The 16,325-nt window shown below is 47.3% G+C and overlaps 1 protein-coding gene across 1 annotated transcript in view; it reads right to left on the minus strand.

The window, feature by feature from the left end:
- TG (thyroglobulin) overlaps positions 1-16,325 on the minus strand; it is a 188,198-nt gene that overhangs the window by 38,355 nt on the left and 133,518 nt on the right. Inside the window, exons 39-40 of the mRNA XM_048508584.1 lie at positions 5,787-5,951; positions 3,169-3,336 (exon numbers count right to left, since the gene is read on the minus strand). Coding sequence (XP_048364541.1) covers positions 3,169-3,336; positions 5,787-5,951 — 333 coding nt within the window. The remainder of the gene's footprint in view (positions 1-3,168; positions 3,337-5,786; positions 5,952-16,325) is intronic.

The following is a 16,325-nucleotide window of genomic DNA, read 5'->3' on the forward strand; positions in this document are numbered from 1 at the left end:
TTCTTTTGATTTCTAGAAACAAAATTAAGTATTTGAAAGTATTAAGTATTAGACAGGCAGTCAATTAGAGGAGAAGTAGTTGTTTCTGTTGGCAGTAGATGATAGGGCTTGCTATAATGACTTTAAATTACGGACAGAAAGATACCAGCTGGAAATTAGGAACTCTTTTTTTTTTACAGTAAGAGTTTTTTACAGTAACAGAGAAATTATTAATGCCCCGCCCCCGGAATGCCCGACCACGCCCCCATTGTGCCCCGCCCAGCCCCATTGGCGCTACATCACTGTTTGAATCCCACCACCATGGGAACCTGTTACTAAAATTTTTGGATCCCACCACTGCTCACAATGATTGATCAGGGATGCTGCCCATCTTAAAGGGTGCAATTCTGTTCATTCTCTTGGCAAACTGCTCAACAAGAGAGGGGGAGAGACTGCTTTATGTATTGTCGAAGGCTTTCACGGCCGGGTTCAACTGGTTGTGGTGGCTTTTCCGGACTGTGTGGTCGTGGTCTGGTAGATCTTGTTCCTAACATTTCACCTGCATCTGTGGCTGGCCTCTTTAGAGGTATATCACAGCGAGAAGTCTGTTACACACTGTGTCCAGGCAGTTTGTCACAATTTGGACTGCCACTCCTAAGGGAGCGAGGAATCAAACCCAGTTCTCCAGATTAGAGTGCACCTGCTCTTATCCACCACTACACCATGCTGGCTCTAATACATATTGCCATAATTTGGACTGCTCAGTCAAGAGGATGACCCTCACACTTTTGGCTGACGGAAGAAGAAGAGTTTGGATTTATATCCCCCCTTTCTCTCCTGCAGGAGACTCAAAGGTGCTTACAATCTCCTTGCCCTTCCCCCCTCACAACAAACACCCTGTGAGGTAGGTGGGGCTGAGAGAGCTCCGAGAAGCTGTGACTAGCCCAAGGTCACCCAGCTGGCATGTGTGGGAGTATACAGGCTAATCTGAATTCCCCAGATAAGCCTCCACAGCTCAGGCGGCAGAGCTGGGAATCAAACCCTGTTCCTCCAGATTAGATACACGAGCTCTTAACCTGCTACGCCACTGCTGCGTAGGAGGTTCACCTTCTATTCACCTTCTCCCTGAGAAAATAAGTGAGAGGCATACAATCAAGCAGAGAAAGCAGCAATTTCTGGCAACAGGTAGGGTGGAAATGACCTGGGAATCCAGAATTCTGTAACAACACAGCCTTCCAGTCTCCAAGCCACAGCAGAAATGAACTCTCAGTGCCCCTGTAATTTGCGATCTCTTTTGTTCGCAGGTCAACGGAAGATAAGAGAGGCTAGAAGATGTTTAAAGAATGGTTTGACACTGACACAAGCGAGAAGTGAGAGACGCTCTTTGGGCTCCCTGTCACAGAAGCAGACAGTCATAAAACGGGTGATAATTAATGGCGGGTCAGAACTGGAGCACCTAACAGAGAAGGACCTTATCGAACCGAGGTCTTATCAAACCAGGATGTGGAGATGAAAAGGCACAGGAATAAAAAGCAGCATCGGTGTGCTTTGTGGGGGCATCCGGAACCGTCTGGCTGCTGATGTTTGCGCATTTGCAGATGATTCATCTCTTGTTATTTTAATTGGAAAAGCATGGCTCCCCTCCCTGTAACCAGGTGGCTGAAACCACAAAGCTGTGTTGTCCGTGTTTCAAAGAGCAGATCTAGAATCCCTGGCTCAGGATGGATCCCATTAAATTAACTCCCGGTATCTGTCTGTCTGTGGACGTTTCCCCACTCTCCGTGATCCCCCCTATGCCGCTCGCCCGGGCGTCCCCACGACCCCGCGCTCTGCACGGGGTCATCACAAGGCGCCATTTACAAGAGCGCCAGAGATGCCGTGTGCTGAGGGGGCGTGACAGCAGCAGCGTCGGGGCGGCTGCGCTGTCGCCGCCCCTGTCGTGGGGAGTGCTGGGGGACCCTGCGCTACTTGAGGAGAGTAGCGCAGGGCTTAAGGTAAGTGGGGAAAGGCCCAAAGAGGGTTGAGACCCAAACTATACGTTACAAGCATGGCTGCAGCGACAGTCAGGTCGTGACAGCCTGGAGCAATAGCCTGGAGCAGGAAGGGCAATTCCAAGAGAGGAGGACAGAGAAGAGAGAAACAGGAAAGGATGTTTAATCCACTTCATGTAGGGTTGTAAACTCCAGATTCAGAAATTCCAAGATATTTGGGGTGATTTCAGTTGTTGCTCTAGGCACTGTTTTAAAAAAGATATGCCCTTGGAGAAGAGTGAAGTTTGCGAAGGGGAGGGAGCTAAGTAGATATGCGGTGCCATAATCTCCACCTGCCAATGCTGCCATTTCATTGAGAGCCAGTGTGGTGTAGTCGTTAAGAGCAGGTGGATTCTAAACTGGAGAACCGGGTTTGATTCCCCACTCCTCCATCTGAGTGGCAGAGGCTTATCTGGTGCACCAGATGTGTTTCCACACTCCTACATTCCTGCTGGGTGATCTTGGGCTAGTCACAGTTCTCTCAGAACTCTCTCAGCCCCACCTACCTGATAAGGTGTCTGTTGTTGGGAGAGGAAGAGAAAGGAATTTGCAAGCCTCTTTGAGTCTCCTTTCAGGAGAGAAAGGTGGGGTATAAATCCAAACTCTTCTTCTTCTTTTCAACTGGAGATGTCTGGAATTGAATCTGGGACCTTATTCCTGCAGAAGTAGAGACTCTTCCACTGAACTTCACCCCAAATCCAGGATCACAAGTACCAAAACAAATTACTGCTGGAAATTAATTCATTCTAAGTCTAAAAATAGAACTACCCGTGATGAAGTTTGCTGAGACGGCTGCTATTAATGGAAGTTTGGTGTTCTTCTTCTCCATCCTGTAATAGTTAGTCCAGGGGTCTGCAACCTGCGGCTCTCCAGATGTTCATGAACTACAATGAACTACATTGTTAAAATGGTGCTTGCCAATTGGTCATGCTGGCAAGGGCTGGTGGGAATTGTAGTTCATGAACATCTGGAGAGCCACAGGTTGCAGACCCCTGAGTCAGCCCATCCTACTCACGTGGTTGGCCATAGGCAGTGGTCTACAATGTGAAGTACAGGAAAGGGTTGGAGAATGAAGGGAAAAGAACATGTGGTCGACCAAAGTACAGCCCAGCTTCTCTTTCCGTAACTAGCTTCAACTGTGCTTTTCTATCGCAAGTACCTTAACTGCCTTTGCTCGGCTGATCAGCCCATCTTGTTGAGAGCTTCCGATGAGCAGATCCAACTTCACGGCTTGGGAGCACTGCAAAGCTGATGTTAGAGGCTCCTTCAGATAGACGTCGTCGACCACTGGGCTCCAGTACTGAAAGGGCCCACTTACAGCAAGTCGCTACAAGGGAAACAGATAGTTGAGGTTGGAAGAAAGGGCACGGAGGCCCTACCATGCAACGGTGGACAGTGAATTGGGGTGGGAAGCACCAGATGGTCATAACCAGAGGTGGGATTCAGCCGGTTTGCACCATTTTGGCAGAACCCATTGTTAAAATGGTGCGTGCAAACAACCAGTTGTTAAATTATTTGAACCCCATCACTGGTCATAACCCTGGAACAGTGACTAATAGAGAGGACAGCCCTGTGTCCTTCACCAACAAGCATCTACTGGGGTACAGTCAAGAGTACTGAGTGATCCCATTGTTGGTCAACAGCACCTGGAACTGTTGAGGTGATTCTTGCATATAGCTGCCATAATGGCATCTGTTGGAGGAACTGTACCTTAATCAGACACCTTAATGGAAACAGGTGACTGCTGAAAAGGGTGCAAGGTTTCCTCCCTTCCCTAGTGGCATACCTGAAGGAAATGGTGACCAGGAGCAAGTACTGATTTTGTGCCCCTCCCCAAATTGCACCCCCTCAATTGAGCCAGGTGGTCAGGGTGGGCAAGGAAGCAGGGCAGGTGGGTGAGTCAGGCCGACGAGCAGAGTGGGCGGGTGAGTGAGCTGACTGGTGAGCATAGGACAGGCAAGTGGTGTGTCCGGGGCTCGCCCCGGACTTGGCTGGCCAGGGGGCGGGGCCAGCAACAACGCAGCAGCGGGAGCCGGCGAGGGCGGCGGCGAGGACCCAGCGCGGCCGGGAGACAGCCGCGACGAGACGCAGCTGCGGCCGGAGCAGCAGCTGCCGCTGCTGAAGCCTTCGGCCAAGCCTGATCGGGGCGAGAGCGAGGCGAGGCCCGCCCCCAGAGCCCGGCCGAGGCTTGAAAAGGAAAGGCAGGGCGGAAGAGCGAGGCTGGCCGCAGTAGGGCGCGGGAGGGAACTGCGGAGGCTGGGATCGGCCGGGGAAGGAGCGTTGGGAGTGGAGACACGGAGGCTAGCGAGGGGGTGGCGAGTTGAAGAGGCGGAAGGGAGTGGAGGCGGAGAAGCGGTAGAAAGAGGAGAAAGAGAGAGCAAGGTGGAAGAAAGAGGAGGAAGAGAAAGCAAGGAGGAAGAGAGAGAAGGGAGAGAGACCGGGGAGGCGAAGAGGAGAGGAGAGAGGGAGAGCGGGGAAGGAACAGGGAAGACTGAGGAGGAGGGAAGAGAGACGGACTCCATAAGGGGCGGCAGTCCCCCTGCGGGAGGGGCTACCAACCCCAGGCGCACGTAGGGAGAGCCCAGCCGGTGGGGAGGGCACCTTCCCCTCCCCTCTCAGGGGGCACCCTGTGGTTCCGGCAGCTGACTTCTTTAGGAGCCCCAGAGACCGGGGCTGCAGACAAGGAGACCAACACCTCAGAAAGGGACGGTGGGACGGCTTGTCAGCCCCAGCCGCAGGAGGGGGAGGGAGAGCACCACAAGGTGGTAGGTGAGCACTGAGCAGGGCAGGTAAGCAGCAGCAGGTGAGTGGCAATGTGAGGTTCAGCAGGCCGGGCAGCAAGCAGGGCAGGCGGTGAGAATGGTGAGCGAGTGGCAGCAAATGAGCACTGGCAAGCAGGTGGCCAAACGTGCCCCCCACACGACCCAGGCGAGTGGCACCTGGGTCTCGAGCACCCTCACACTCCCTCCCTAGGTACGCCATTGCCCTTCCCAGTTCCTTCACTGATTTACACCCCACCTCAGTGGCCACCACTGGATCCATGTTCTGATCATCTACTGCGGTCTAATTAATTCATCACTGTCAAAGACATGCAGACAATTCTACTGGGCTGCTCAAGGCTGGAAAATAATGTGTTGGATTTCAGAGGCGGTGCCCCGCGGTTGAATGCTGGGAACAGTCAGGTTGCAGATAAGGGTGAGGTTGCAGGTTTCCCACCGATACACCTCTGCTCAAGAGTGTCAGGAATTTTCACTTCTATCATCTGGTACTGTTCAACTGGAGATGCCAGAGATTGAATCTGGTGTCTTTTGCATGCCAAGCAGATGCTTTGCCTCTGAACCCCAGCATTCTTCCACAGGTTCACCCAGAGGTGGGATCCAGCAGGTTCTCACAGGTTCCCGAGAGTAGGTTACGAATTATTTGTGTGTGCCGAGAGGGGGTTACTAATTGGTGATTTTGCCACGTGAGTTTTGCCTTAGTTACGCCCCTCCTCTCAGCAGTAGCACGCAGAACTTGAAGCAGTCTAGCAGGAGGTGCACCGGTGTGCGTGGCAGCCTGCGCCTGCGTGCATTCGTTTCCCGGCCAAGGACCGGCGCAGCAGGAATGCCCTGCCCCCAGAATGCCCGGCCACGCCCCCATCGTGCCCCGCCAAGCCCCATTGGCGCTACGCCACAGTTTGAATCCCACCACCATGGGAACCTGTTACTAAAAAATTTTGATCCCACCACTGGGCTCACCCACTTGAGTTAGGGTTATCTTAACAAGAAATATGCCCACCCTGGTTTGCGCATCGTTGAGAGCTTTGGCAGGCAACCGGCGGAGGCAGGAGACACTTTCTTCACCATCGGATGAAGGGCAGCCAAGTTCATCAGCCAAATCGGCAGCTTGCTCCTGTGCTTTTTCCTTGCTGATGATTGATGCCGGAGAGAAAGCGGAACCTCCCTAAAAAATAGGGGAAAAAAGAACAGAAAACAGATGCCCGATCATGATGGCTACGGATCCACGCGCTTCTCTGATGCATGTTATTTTTCTTTATAAAAAGCAAGGTATGAACAGACAGAAAAGACAAGAAGAATTTATACCCCCCATTTCTCTCCTGCAAGGAGCTGGATTTATATCCCCCCTTCCTCTCCTGTAAGGAGACTCAAAGGGGCTGACAATCTCCTTTCCCTCCCGCCCCCACAACAAACATAATGCCAACACTTTTCCCCTTTATTTTTTTCTACTGTTGCTTCTTAGAGCTGGACAGCAGCAGCTTAGGGGAGGGTATGCCCCATCCTGACTGGAGCAATGGCATTTTTAAAGTTGCCCTGAATGCTTTGGGACTGTGGATTGGTATTGTGTTATGGTTATACTGTCGGCTAGAACAAGGAAGACTAGAACAAAGTCAGAGGCCCCTTCCGCAAATACAGAATAATGCATTTTCCATCCACTTTCACAACTGTTTGCAAGTGGATTTTGCTATTCCACACAGTAAAATCCAGCTGCAAAGTGCACTGAAAGTGGATTGAAAGTGCATTATTCTGTATGTGGACAACCATCTGCTCAAGATGCTGTCCTAGAACTTCTGCAGTAGATACGTCACACAACTCACTCGTCTTCCCCCCTCTCCAATGATGACCTCTCTGAGAAGGAAATGAAGGGCTCTGAGATGTCTGTGAAGAAGGAGCACCCATTGCTATTCAGAGTAAAAACCAGAGTGGCGGTAGTGACCTCATATGGTACTCATATTTTCCATGGAGAAGAACTCTGCAGAAGGGAACTAACCACTTGTGATTCAGTTTCTGGAATGATTCTGCCTTCCGCCGGCTCCGGCTCTTCACCTGATGCCTAAACTCAGATGTGCTTGTGGGATCCTGATCTCGTGGTTTCAGAATCCTTTGGGGAGCTCACCTTCAGACACACACTTCACACCTTCCCTTCCTGTGTCTGGAAGCTCTGTTTTGCAACTAGTTTCACAGGAAGAAGCGGCAGAAGAATGCCCTCTCAATCGGTCTGGTGTTGTTCTCCAACTGCAAGAGGTGTTTTGATGTCACATCAAGACTACAGAGCATAACCAGATAGCATATGACCTACAATGTGGGGGGCAATGGGTTTGCAAATGACTCATCCTCTTCAGAACAACTGGTTGACATGCAAAATGGGTGAAACTTTTTAAAAAGCAAGACTGGTTACCAGGAAAGCAAACGACCATGTACCGCAACGTGACTCGCCGACTCGGCCTGAAAAACTATCCGTTGCGTTGCTGATTCCATGACGATGCTCAGCTTACAGAACTGTCCAAGGATGCATTGCAACAGCACAATTTCTGCCGTTCCGATCCAAAGGGGAAAGAAAGGATGTCGTCAGGTAGCTACAGCTGAACACGACTGATGTGAAATGCCAAAATATCTTGGGCTCATTCCTCAAATAGTTTCGTGTTAAGGTAGACACCCGGTGATGCCCCCCCCTCCCTCTTTCAACTTCTGTGGCCCTTATTACATCTATGGGTCCCTCCGTTTCCCTCTCAAAGGGGGCTTTTTAAATTTTGAAACCAGCTATATTTTGTACGCTGTATTTTAAATGGTCTTCATTATTTTACAGTTTTAGAGCCCATATTTATATTATATTTAGATTTAAAATTGTGAGAGTGCTCTACTTGTTAAGTTATGTTATGTTGTTTATGTTGTACACCGCTCAGAGCCCTTCGGGGGTGGGCGGTATAAAAGTTTTGATGATGATGATGATGATGATGATGATGATGATGATGATGATGATGATGATGATGATGATGATGATGATGATGATGATGATGTTTGTCTTCCAATACACCAAATATCAGTGGCCTTGTTCACATTTTATGGAAATGCATGTTTAATCTACAGATAAATGCATACACCTGTTTGTATGAAAGAGCCAGTGAACATTTATAGATAAAACCAGGAATCAGTAACTGGATAAATGTGGGGTTTAAATTGAACGTAACATGACAGTTACTCAGCACCTTATAATTACTCAAAGAAAAATCAAGTACACCCTGTACCTGGATGGTACCAGTCTAGATTGTAACTTAGGAACAGAGTTGAGACATGGCTTTTTAAATTTTTTCTCCAGCAAGGAGATCAATTCTTGGGCGAAACAATTTGCATGGTCACGAATGAGAAGAACACACATCTCTATTTTGTCAACCCAGCTACTGATTATGGCTTTTTTCCAACACATCATTTTCTGATTTGGTTCCAACATCACTCATACCCGCATTTTAACTAAACTAATTAAGGTGAATTTGTTCATCACAGCATTGACTATTCAAGTAATTATGGACCGTACATCAAACAAAGATCTGAAGTCATGGTTTGTAGTTGGCTTATTAATCACAATCTCTCCTAACAATGGTCTTGTGTGAGATACAAATGTGGACATGGTGGCTTATTCCTTGGCTTCTTCACCATAGTGCATGATGGGATACCAGCCAGGCTACTGCAGGGAAGGTGAGGGAATCTGTGAAGGCCCTGAAACCAGCATTCTTCAAAGCAAATCAGGAGTTGAGTGAGTGTCGGGAAGGTGAATCCTGGTACCCTCCTGGCAAGAGCACCCAGGTTTGGTGAACTTTGCTTCAGGGGAGATGGACCCTACCCTTTTTGGGGTCCATAATATTGAACCCCCTGAAGCAAAGTTCACCAAACCTGGCTGCCCTTCCCAGGAGTGTCTCCTGGAGCCACCCTGAAAGTTTGGTGACTCTACCTGGAAAAATGTGCACCCCATTGGCTGCAATGGAGTCAGATTAGTTCAAAGGGAGAATCTGGGGAAATTCCCCATTAGCTGCAATGGAGTCAGATCAGTTCAAAGGGAGAATCTGGGGAAATTTGGGGTTGCCAAGGGCGCATTTTTAAGCAAATGGCACCAGAATTTCAGGCTATCTTTAGGAGTCCCTCCTGATGATATAACCCAGGTTCAGTGAAGTTCAGTTCAGGGGGTCCAAAGTTATGGACCCCCAGAGGAGTAGCCCCATCTCCTATGAACTTCCACTGGAAACAATGCAGGATGAACAATGGTCCATATCTTTTGACCCCCTGAACCAAAATTCACCAAACCTTGGTGGTATCATCTGGAGAGACTCTTGAAGATACCCTGAAATGATGGTGTTGCTAGCATAAGACATGTACCCCCCGCAGGCCAAAAACAGAAAAATGGCTAAAAATACCAAAAAATGTAAACGAATCCCAATTTTTCGGTATATCCGAATAAATTCGGGTATACCGAATCAAGGATTGGGCTGATTCAGCTATAATGATAATTTTGCAGCCAAATCAAGCTGAATCCGAATTTTACTGAATTTTTTCCTGTATCGCTCAAGCTTTTACCTTACCTTTCTCAAAGCAGCTTACAAACTCCTCCTTTCTCTTCCTACAACAGGCCCTTCCTCACGTGCAGAATAATGCACCTTCAATCCACTTTCAATGCACTTTGCAGCTGGATTTTACTGTGCGGAATAGCAAAATCCACATGCAAACAATTGTGAAAATTGATTGAAAGTTCATTATTCTGCATGTGTGGAAGGGACCCTTGTGAGGTAGGTGGGGTGAGAGAATTCGGAAAGAACTGGGCCAAGGTTACCCAGCATGCCTCATGAGGAGGAGCAGAGAAACAAACCCAGTTCATCAGATAAGACCTTACTGCTCACATGGAGGAGTGGGGAACTGAACTAAGTTCTCCAGATCAGAGTCAACCTACTCTTAACTGCTCACCGTTATACCAAGCAACCACTACAGACGTTGTATTCTATACAGTGCATCAAGGGGCCAGGATGCTGCCATGCACAACTTTTTTTCAGGCACAATTAACTACACCCTACTTTTTTTAGTGGATGGAAACCAATCCAGGATAACAGAGGGTCCCACCAATATTGCTGAATAGTTGATCAATTCATTCCCATGCTAGACTTCATAGAGTAACTCTGTTCTTCATAATAATTAGTTAGCTATTGCAACGCTAAGAAAACAAGGCTTACTGGCAAAGACAATAATGCCGGGAAAAGTTGAAGGTAGAAGGAAAAGCGGAAGATCCAACATGAGATGGATTGACTCAAGGCCTTCAGTTTGAAAAACCTGAACAAGACTGTTCGTGACAGGATGGTTTGGATGTCACTCATTTATAAGGTTGCCATGAATAACTTGATGTCAAGTAACATACACATTGTATTGTCAAAGGCTTTCATGGCTGAAATCACTTGGGTGCTGTGTGGTTTCTGGGCTGTATGGCCGTGTTCTAGTAGCATTCTCTCCTGACGTTTCGCCTGCATCTTTGGCTGGCATCTTCAGAGGATCATCTGAAGATGCCAGCCACAGATGCAGGTGAAATGTCAGGAGAGAATGCTGCTAGAACACGGCCATACAGCCCGGAAACCACACAGCACCCAACATACACATTGTAAATGTCCCAAGGTGTGGACCTGGTGAAAGAATAGTTTGTGCAGCAGTTGTATACGTAAGGATGGTGTTCAGTGGAACAAAGGCTGGGCTGAGTCTGACCTAATTGGAAACACAACTCTCCCATTTCCTTTTCGCTTCCATTTGGCGTGCTGACTACCACACAAGAGCAATGGGCTGGCTTCCAGGTTCCCTTCTGGGGATTCATCAAAGTCTGGGCTTCCCTAAATGGCAGCCAATATACAAACAGTGCATTTTTTTGGCTTATGGTTGCAACTGGTTTACAAATATAATTAGACAATTTTCAGACACTGAGTCAGTCCTGTCCGACTGCCAGATGTACATAACTCCCACTGGGCCCTTGTTGATAAAAACGTACCCTTGAACTGTCTTCTTCATGACAAAACTATGCAAGGAATTTAGAAACAAATCAGAGCCACGCTAGATTCTGGATCACTAAACTCAGTGCAAAAGTTGGGTCCGGTGGAAAAGTTCACAGACGGAGATGGCAGAGCAGCCATTGAAGGGTCTGTCCAAAGCAGCCCAGAGCTCATCTCTGAGGGTCAGGAGACAAGCAAAACACTCAACAGGATGGGGTGCTGCAGGGATGAATGGGAATTGAGTCATATTGCCTCATTCCTGTTTGAGGCTTACATCCAGTGACTAAGGGAGGGGAAACTGCGCCCAGGACATGAACTGCCTGTGTGCCCCCTCCTGCCCCCGACATGCCCCACCCTGACCCCGCCACGCCCCCGGCCCTGACATGTGACTGCAATGGCAGCATCGGGGACAAGGTGCCCCAGATGTCCCGATTGCAACTCCACCTCTGCTTACTTCAACAGAGAAGAGAGAAAGGCAATTTTACCTTATTCTCCAGTTTAAGGTACTGGCTCAGTTTAAGAGACAGCGTGGTATAGTGGTTAAGGTGCTATGCTTCTGTTCTTTCTGGTGGCTCCAGACTTCAAAAATCCTAACACGTTGGTTGTGGAATATCCCATTTTGCTGATTGTATCCGCTCACTATGTGTAATTTGCCTTAAATCCCTGTGAGAAAGGTGGACTATAAATAACCTAAATAAATAAAACAAACAAATAAATCTGAGGAACCAGGCAAAATGGTTGCCCGGGGGCCATTTTGGTAAAAATGAGGGCTTGCTTGTTCTTTTGTGTGGCAGTTTCGCCATGTGATCTGTGTTTTGAGTGGTCTGATAGTTTCTATAGTACAGGGGGCTTGAACACATACACATGAAACTGCTTATACTAAATCAAACCATCGATCTAACAGGATCCGTACAGTCTAAGGCCCCTTCTGCACATGCAGAATAATACACCTTCAATCCACTTTCAGTGCACGTTGCAGCTGGATTTTACTGTGAGAAATAACAAAATCCACTTTCAAACAATTGTGAAAGTGGATTGAAAGTGCATTATTCTGCATATGTGGAAGGGGATTAATCTTGCAGAAGTTCTTCAGGGGCTCCGGTGGGAGCCTTTCACATCACCTACTGCCTGGTTGTTTCAACTGGAGATGCCAGGGATTTTCTATATGCCCAGAAAATGTTTTACCTCTATGCCCCAGCTGCTCTCAGTCTTTATGCAATGATAGTGTACTGCATCGTCCCTCATTTTGGTGGACATGTCCCTGCTTTTAACCAATTCGTCCCAAGCGCCCCATGGGGTTCCTTTAAATGTCCCTTTGCTTTTGGAAGGCTGCCAGACCGCCTCTCTGGGACGCTCCCCTTCCCCGCCCCCCCCCAGACAGGGGAGTGCCCCAGAAGGCAGTGTGGCAGCATCCCACGCTGCTGCACTGCCTTCTGGGGCACTCCCGTTCTGAGGCGCTCCCGGAAACCAGGGAATGCCCCAGAAGGCAGTGCGCTCCCCATGCCGCGTGCACGTGATGTACCAAAAGGCTTTAAAAAGGTGGGAAAACAGTTGGGTCACCCCTATGCAATGAGTGCACTCTGCAAAAATAACAGTTGTAGCCAAGAAAGTTTGAGTTGGGCCTTGAAATCCGCTTCAGGTTGTATTCACAAGACGCGTGTCTCTCATTCTTTTCTTTTTGGTTTCCTAAGTTTGACACCAAAAGAACTCGCATTGAAGAGGTTTAATATTATTTCCTCCTACTTGGCAGGGCTCTAAATGAAAAGTAGCTAAATGCTTACAAAAATAAACAAGCGCGTGTGGGTTCCACCCCCCCACCATTCCCCGCCCCAGCAACATCACACAACTATTTCCTCCTTGCGATGACTTCAAGATCAGCTGTGTGAGGACAGATGTCAGTGCTTTCCAGAAATAAAAAAAATGACTGTGGATGCCAGGGTTGAGTAAGCTCCCCAACAACACGTGATGTTAATCACATGTCATGGTTTATTTTATTTTTTCCAGCTGTATTCTTATTTTATCAAAAAAAATGGCTGTCCGGACAGCAGTCTCCAGGGGCAGACCCACACATGGAGAGTGGGGTACCTCTCCACCATTTCTTCTGCCAGATTTCCACCTATAAATTACCCACTGAAGAGGAAAAGAAATGAATACATACATAGAAGAAGAAGAAGAAGAAGAAGAAGAAGAAGAAGAAGAAGAAGAAGAAGAAGAAGAAGAAGAAGAAGAAGAGGAGGAGGAGGAGGAGGAGGAGGAGGAGGAGGAGGAGGAGTTTGATTTATATCCCCCCTCTCCTGTAGGAGACTCAAAGGGGCTGACAATCTCCTTGCCCTTCCCCCCTCACAACAAACACCCTGTGAGGTAGGGGGGGCTGAGAGAGCTCTGAGAAGCTGTGACTAGCCCAAGGTCACCCAGCTGGCGTGTGTGGGTGTGTACAGGCTAATCTGAATTCCCCAGATAAGCCTCCACAGCTCAGGCGGCAGAGCTGGGAATCAAACCCGGTTCCTCCAGATTAGATACACGAGCTCTTAACCTCCTACGCCACTGCTGCTCTCTCCTACATATTTTCCTCCATGGTGACAAAATAAATCAGGGGGGTATTTTGGAAATGGAAAGTCAGGGAAGAAGAAAGTGTTCAGATGCCTTTCCTCTTCTGCCATTCTCTCATTAGAGCACAGAAATCATAGGCCCCTTCCGCACACGCAAAATAATGCGTTTTCAAAACACTTTCACAACTGTTTGCAAGTGGGTTTTGCTATTCTGCACAGCTTCAAAGAGCACTGAAAGCAGTTTGAAAGTGCATTATTCTGCATGTGCGGAATGAGCCACAGAGTTGGAAGCAGTGGTAGGATTCAAATAATTTATTGCAACAAACCAGTTCCGGCTGGTGGGATCTCAAGTAAATAATGTAATTTATCTGCTTGTTTACAGGCACTGCTTTAATAACTGAAATTCCTGCCTAAGTAGTGCTAACTCCGTTGAATCCCACCACTGGTTGGAAGAGACCATAAGGCCATCAAGTCCACCCCCCTGCCATGCAGGAATATACAATCAAAGCACCCTTGGTAGATAGCTATTTAACCTTTGTTTAAAGATCTCCAAAGAAGGAGACTCAACCACACTCAGGAGCAGCGGATTCCACTGCCAAACAGCCCTTACTGTCAGGAAGTTCTTCCTATTGGTTAGGTCAGTGGTGGCGAACCTATGGCACGGGTGCCAGAGGTGGCACTCAGAGCCCTCTCTGTGGGCACGCGTGCACAGAGTTCTACATGTGATAACAGTGTAATTATTTTCAGGGAGATTATTAGCATTAAACCTAAGACCTTGTTTTGGGGAAGCAGTGTAGGTAACCCTGTTAAGTGCTGTTAAACCCTATTGATTTTCATGGGAAGAACAAAAGCGTGATCCTTTACCTGGGAGTAAGCTCGGTTGCTGGCAATGGGGTTTGCTTCTGAGTAAACCCTCCTAGGGTTGTAGGGATTCCACCAGCTCTGGGTTACTGTACTGTGTTGCTTCAAAGCAAAGCCACTGGACTACCACCAAGCTTACCCATCCTGAGTAACGTGCACCTTTGGAACCAACCGCTTTTTCTATAGCCAAAACCCTAGTATTCAGGGTTACATTGCCACGTTGGCACTTTTATGTATAAGTGCCAATTGGGTTGCAGTTTGGGCACTCGGTCTCGAAAAGGTTCGCCATCACTGGCTTAGGTTGAATCTCTTTTCATGTATTTTGTATTTAAATGCCGATAAAGGTAACTTGATACTCATCTCAAGGAACTGATTTCTTTCCTTTGGAGATCATTTGAAATTACTTGAGATCTCCAGTCCTGACCTGGAGATTAGGAATCCTAGGAGATGCCCTGATGTACCTTCTTGTCCTTTTCTTCACCCAGACAGAAACATTTCCAGAAAAAGAAAACTCAACTTCATGAAGAGTCCCGTTTTAATGAAGCAATGCTCGATTCTGCCCAGAAAGAGGTTCAAATGTACCTCAGTGCTAAGCAGCCTTGCTGGATTGCGCAACACCAATCCAGCATCACGCATGGCTTCTTTTGGAGATCACTGAAATGGCTACGTCGGCATTTTGCTGCAGCCAGTGTACTGTCTTTTGTACTTCCTAGTAGAGCTGGAATTGCTCTGACCCTTCCTACGCAATAGAATCCTGCCTCCTCTGACCAGCGGAATGGAAGTGACCTTTCAGAACAGAGTAGGGCTCTTTCTTTACGTTATAGTTGAGGTCAAGAAGGGTCAATGTTGAGGACCAGAGGAATCTTGAGGGGATGAAGAGGAATTTTTTTAAAAAAAAAATGCAGTGAGAACGCTATTGTGATTCTCACAATGTTCACAGCCAAGTATGTCAAAGGGTCACATTTGCGTGAAAGGTCCAGAATTTATGACAAAAAGCCCTATCCTTGTGGCAACTTTGCTACTATCGTTCTTCATTTTTGCCCATCCAGGTGGAGAAGACAGGATTGGGAAGGCTGCTAAGAGCCTACCCAACTGGGCAGCCACTCTGCAGGATCAGAGACAGCTGAAATAGGAAAAAGGCATTGCCAGGGTGGTGTAGTGGTTAAGAGCAGGTGGATTCTAATCTGGAGAACTGGGTTTGATTCCCCACTCTTCCACCTGAGTGGTGGAGTTTATCTGGTCAGCCAGATGTGTTTCTGCACTCCTGCATTCCTACAAATCAGGTGTAATCCCAGGAGATCTCCAGCCACCTCCCGGAGGTTAATTACAGAACAGGGAACTCTTCCCTCTATTTGACTATTGAATCACAATAACATAGAGGAGGATTCTTCTGGCACGACGATGTCTTCAGTTAAATTTGTTTATGGAGCTTTGGACTTTTTTGTAATTAAGCTTATTGGTCAATGCTATAGAGCACCTTGTCCATTGTTAAGTTACTGTTTGGTTAGTAATTTGAACAGTTTGGGGAGCATAAACATGCACCAGATTTAACCTTTGTGGTTTAGCGTATGAAATAAGTTTAGAGAGTGCAAACTTGCACCTTAATATTTTCTTTCATAGACGTATGAAAATATGCCTATATATATAATTAATGTTTGTTAGGTATATACATACATACACATACACACATATATACATATATATCAATAGATAGAGAGAGTAGATAGATAGATAGATAGATAGATAGATAGATAGATAGATAGATAGATAGATAGATAGATAGATAGATAGATAGATAGATAGATAGATAGATAGATAGATAGATAGATAGATAGATAGATAGATAGATAGATAGATAGATAGATAGATAGATAGATAGATAGATAGATAGATAGATAGATAGATAGATAGATAGATAGATAGATACCCTGTTTCCCCGAAAATAAGACATCCACTGAGAATAAGACGTAGTAGAGGTTTTGCTGAAGTGCTAAATATAAAGCATCTGCCAAAAGTAAGACGTAGCAAAGTTTTTGTTTGGAAGCATGCCCGTTGAACAGAACACCAGAGCATGCAGTTGGGGAGTGGAAAAATAAGACATCCCCTGAAAATAAGACA

The sequence above is a fragment of the Sphaerodactylus townsendi genome, linkage group LG09 (genome assembly GCF_021028975.2).
Source record: "Sphaerodactylus townsendi isolate TG3544 linkage group LG09, MPM_Stown_v2.3, whole genome shotgun sequence".
NCBI lineage: Eukaryota > Metazoa > Chordata > Lepidosauria > Squamata > Sphaerodactylidae > Sphaerodactylus > Sphaerodactylus townsendi.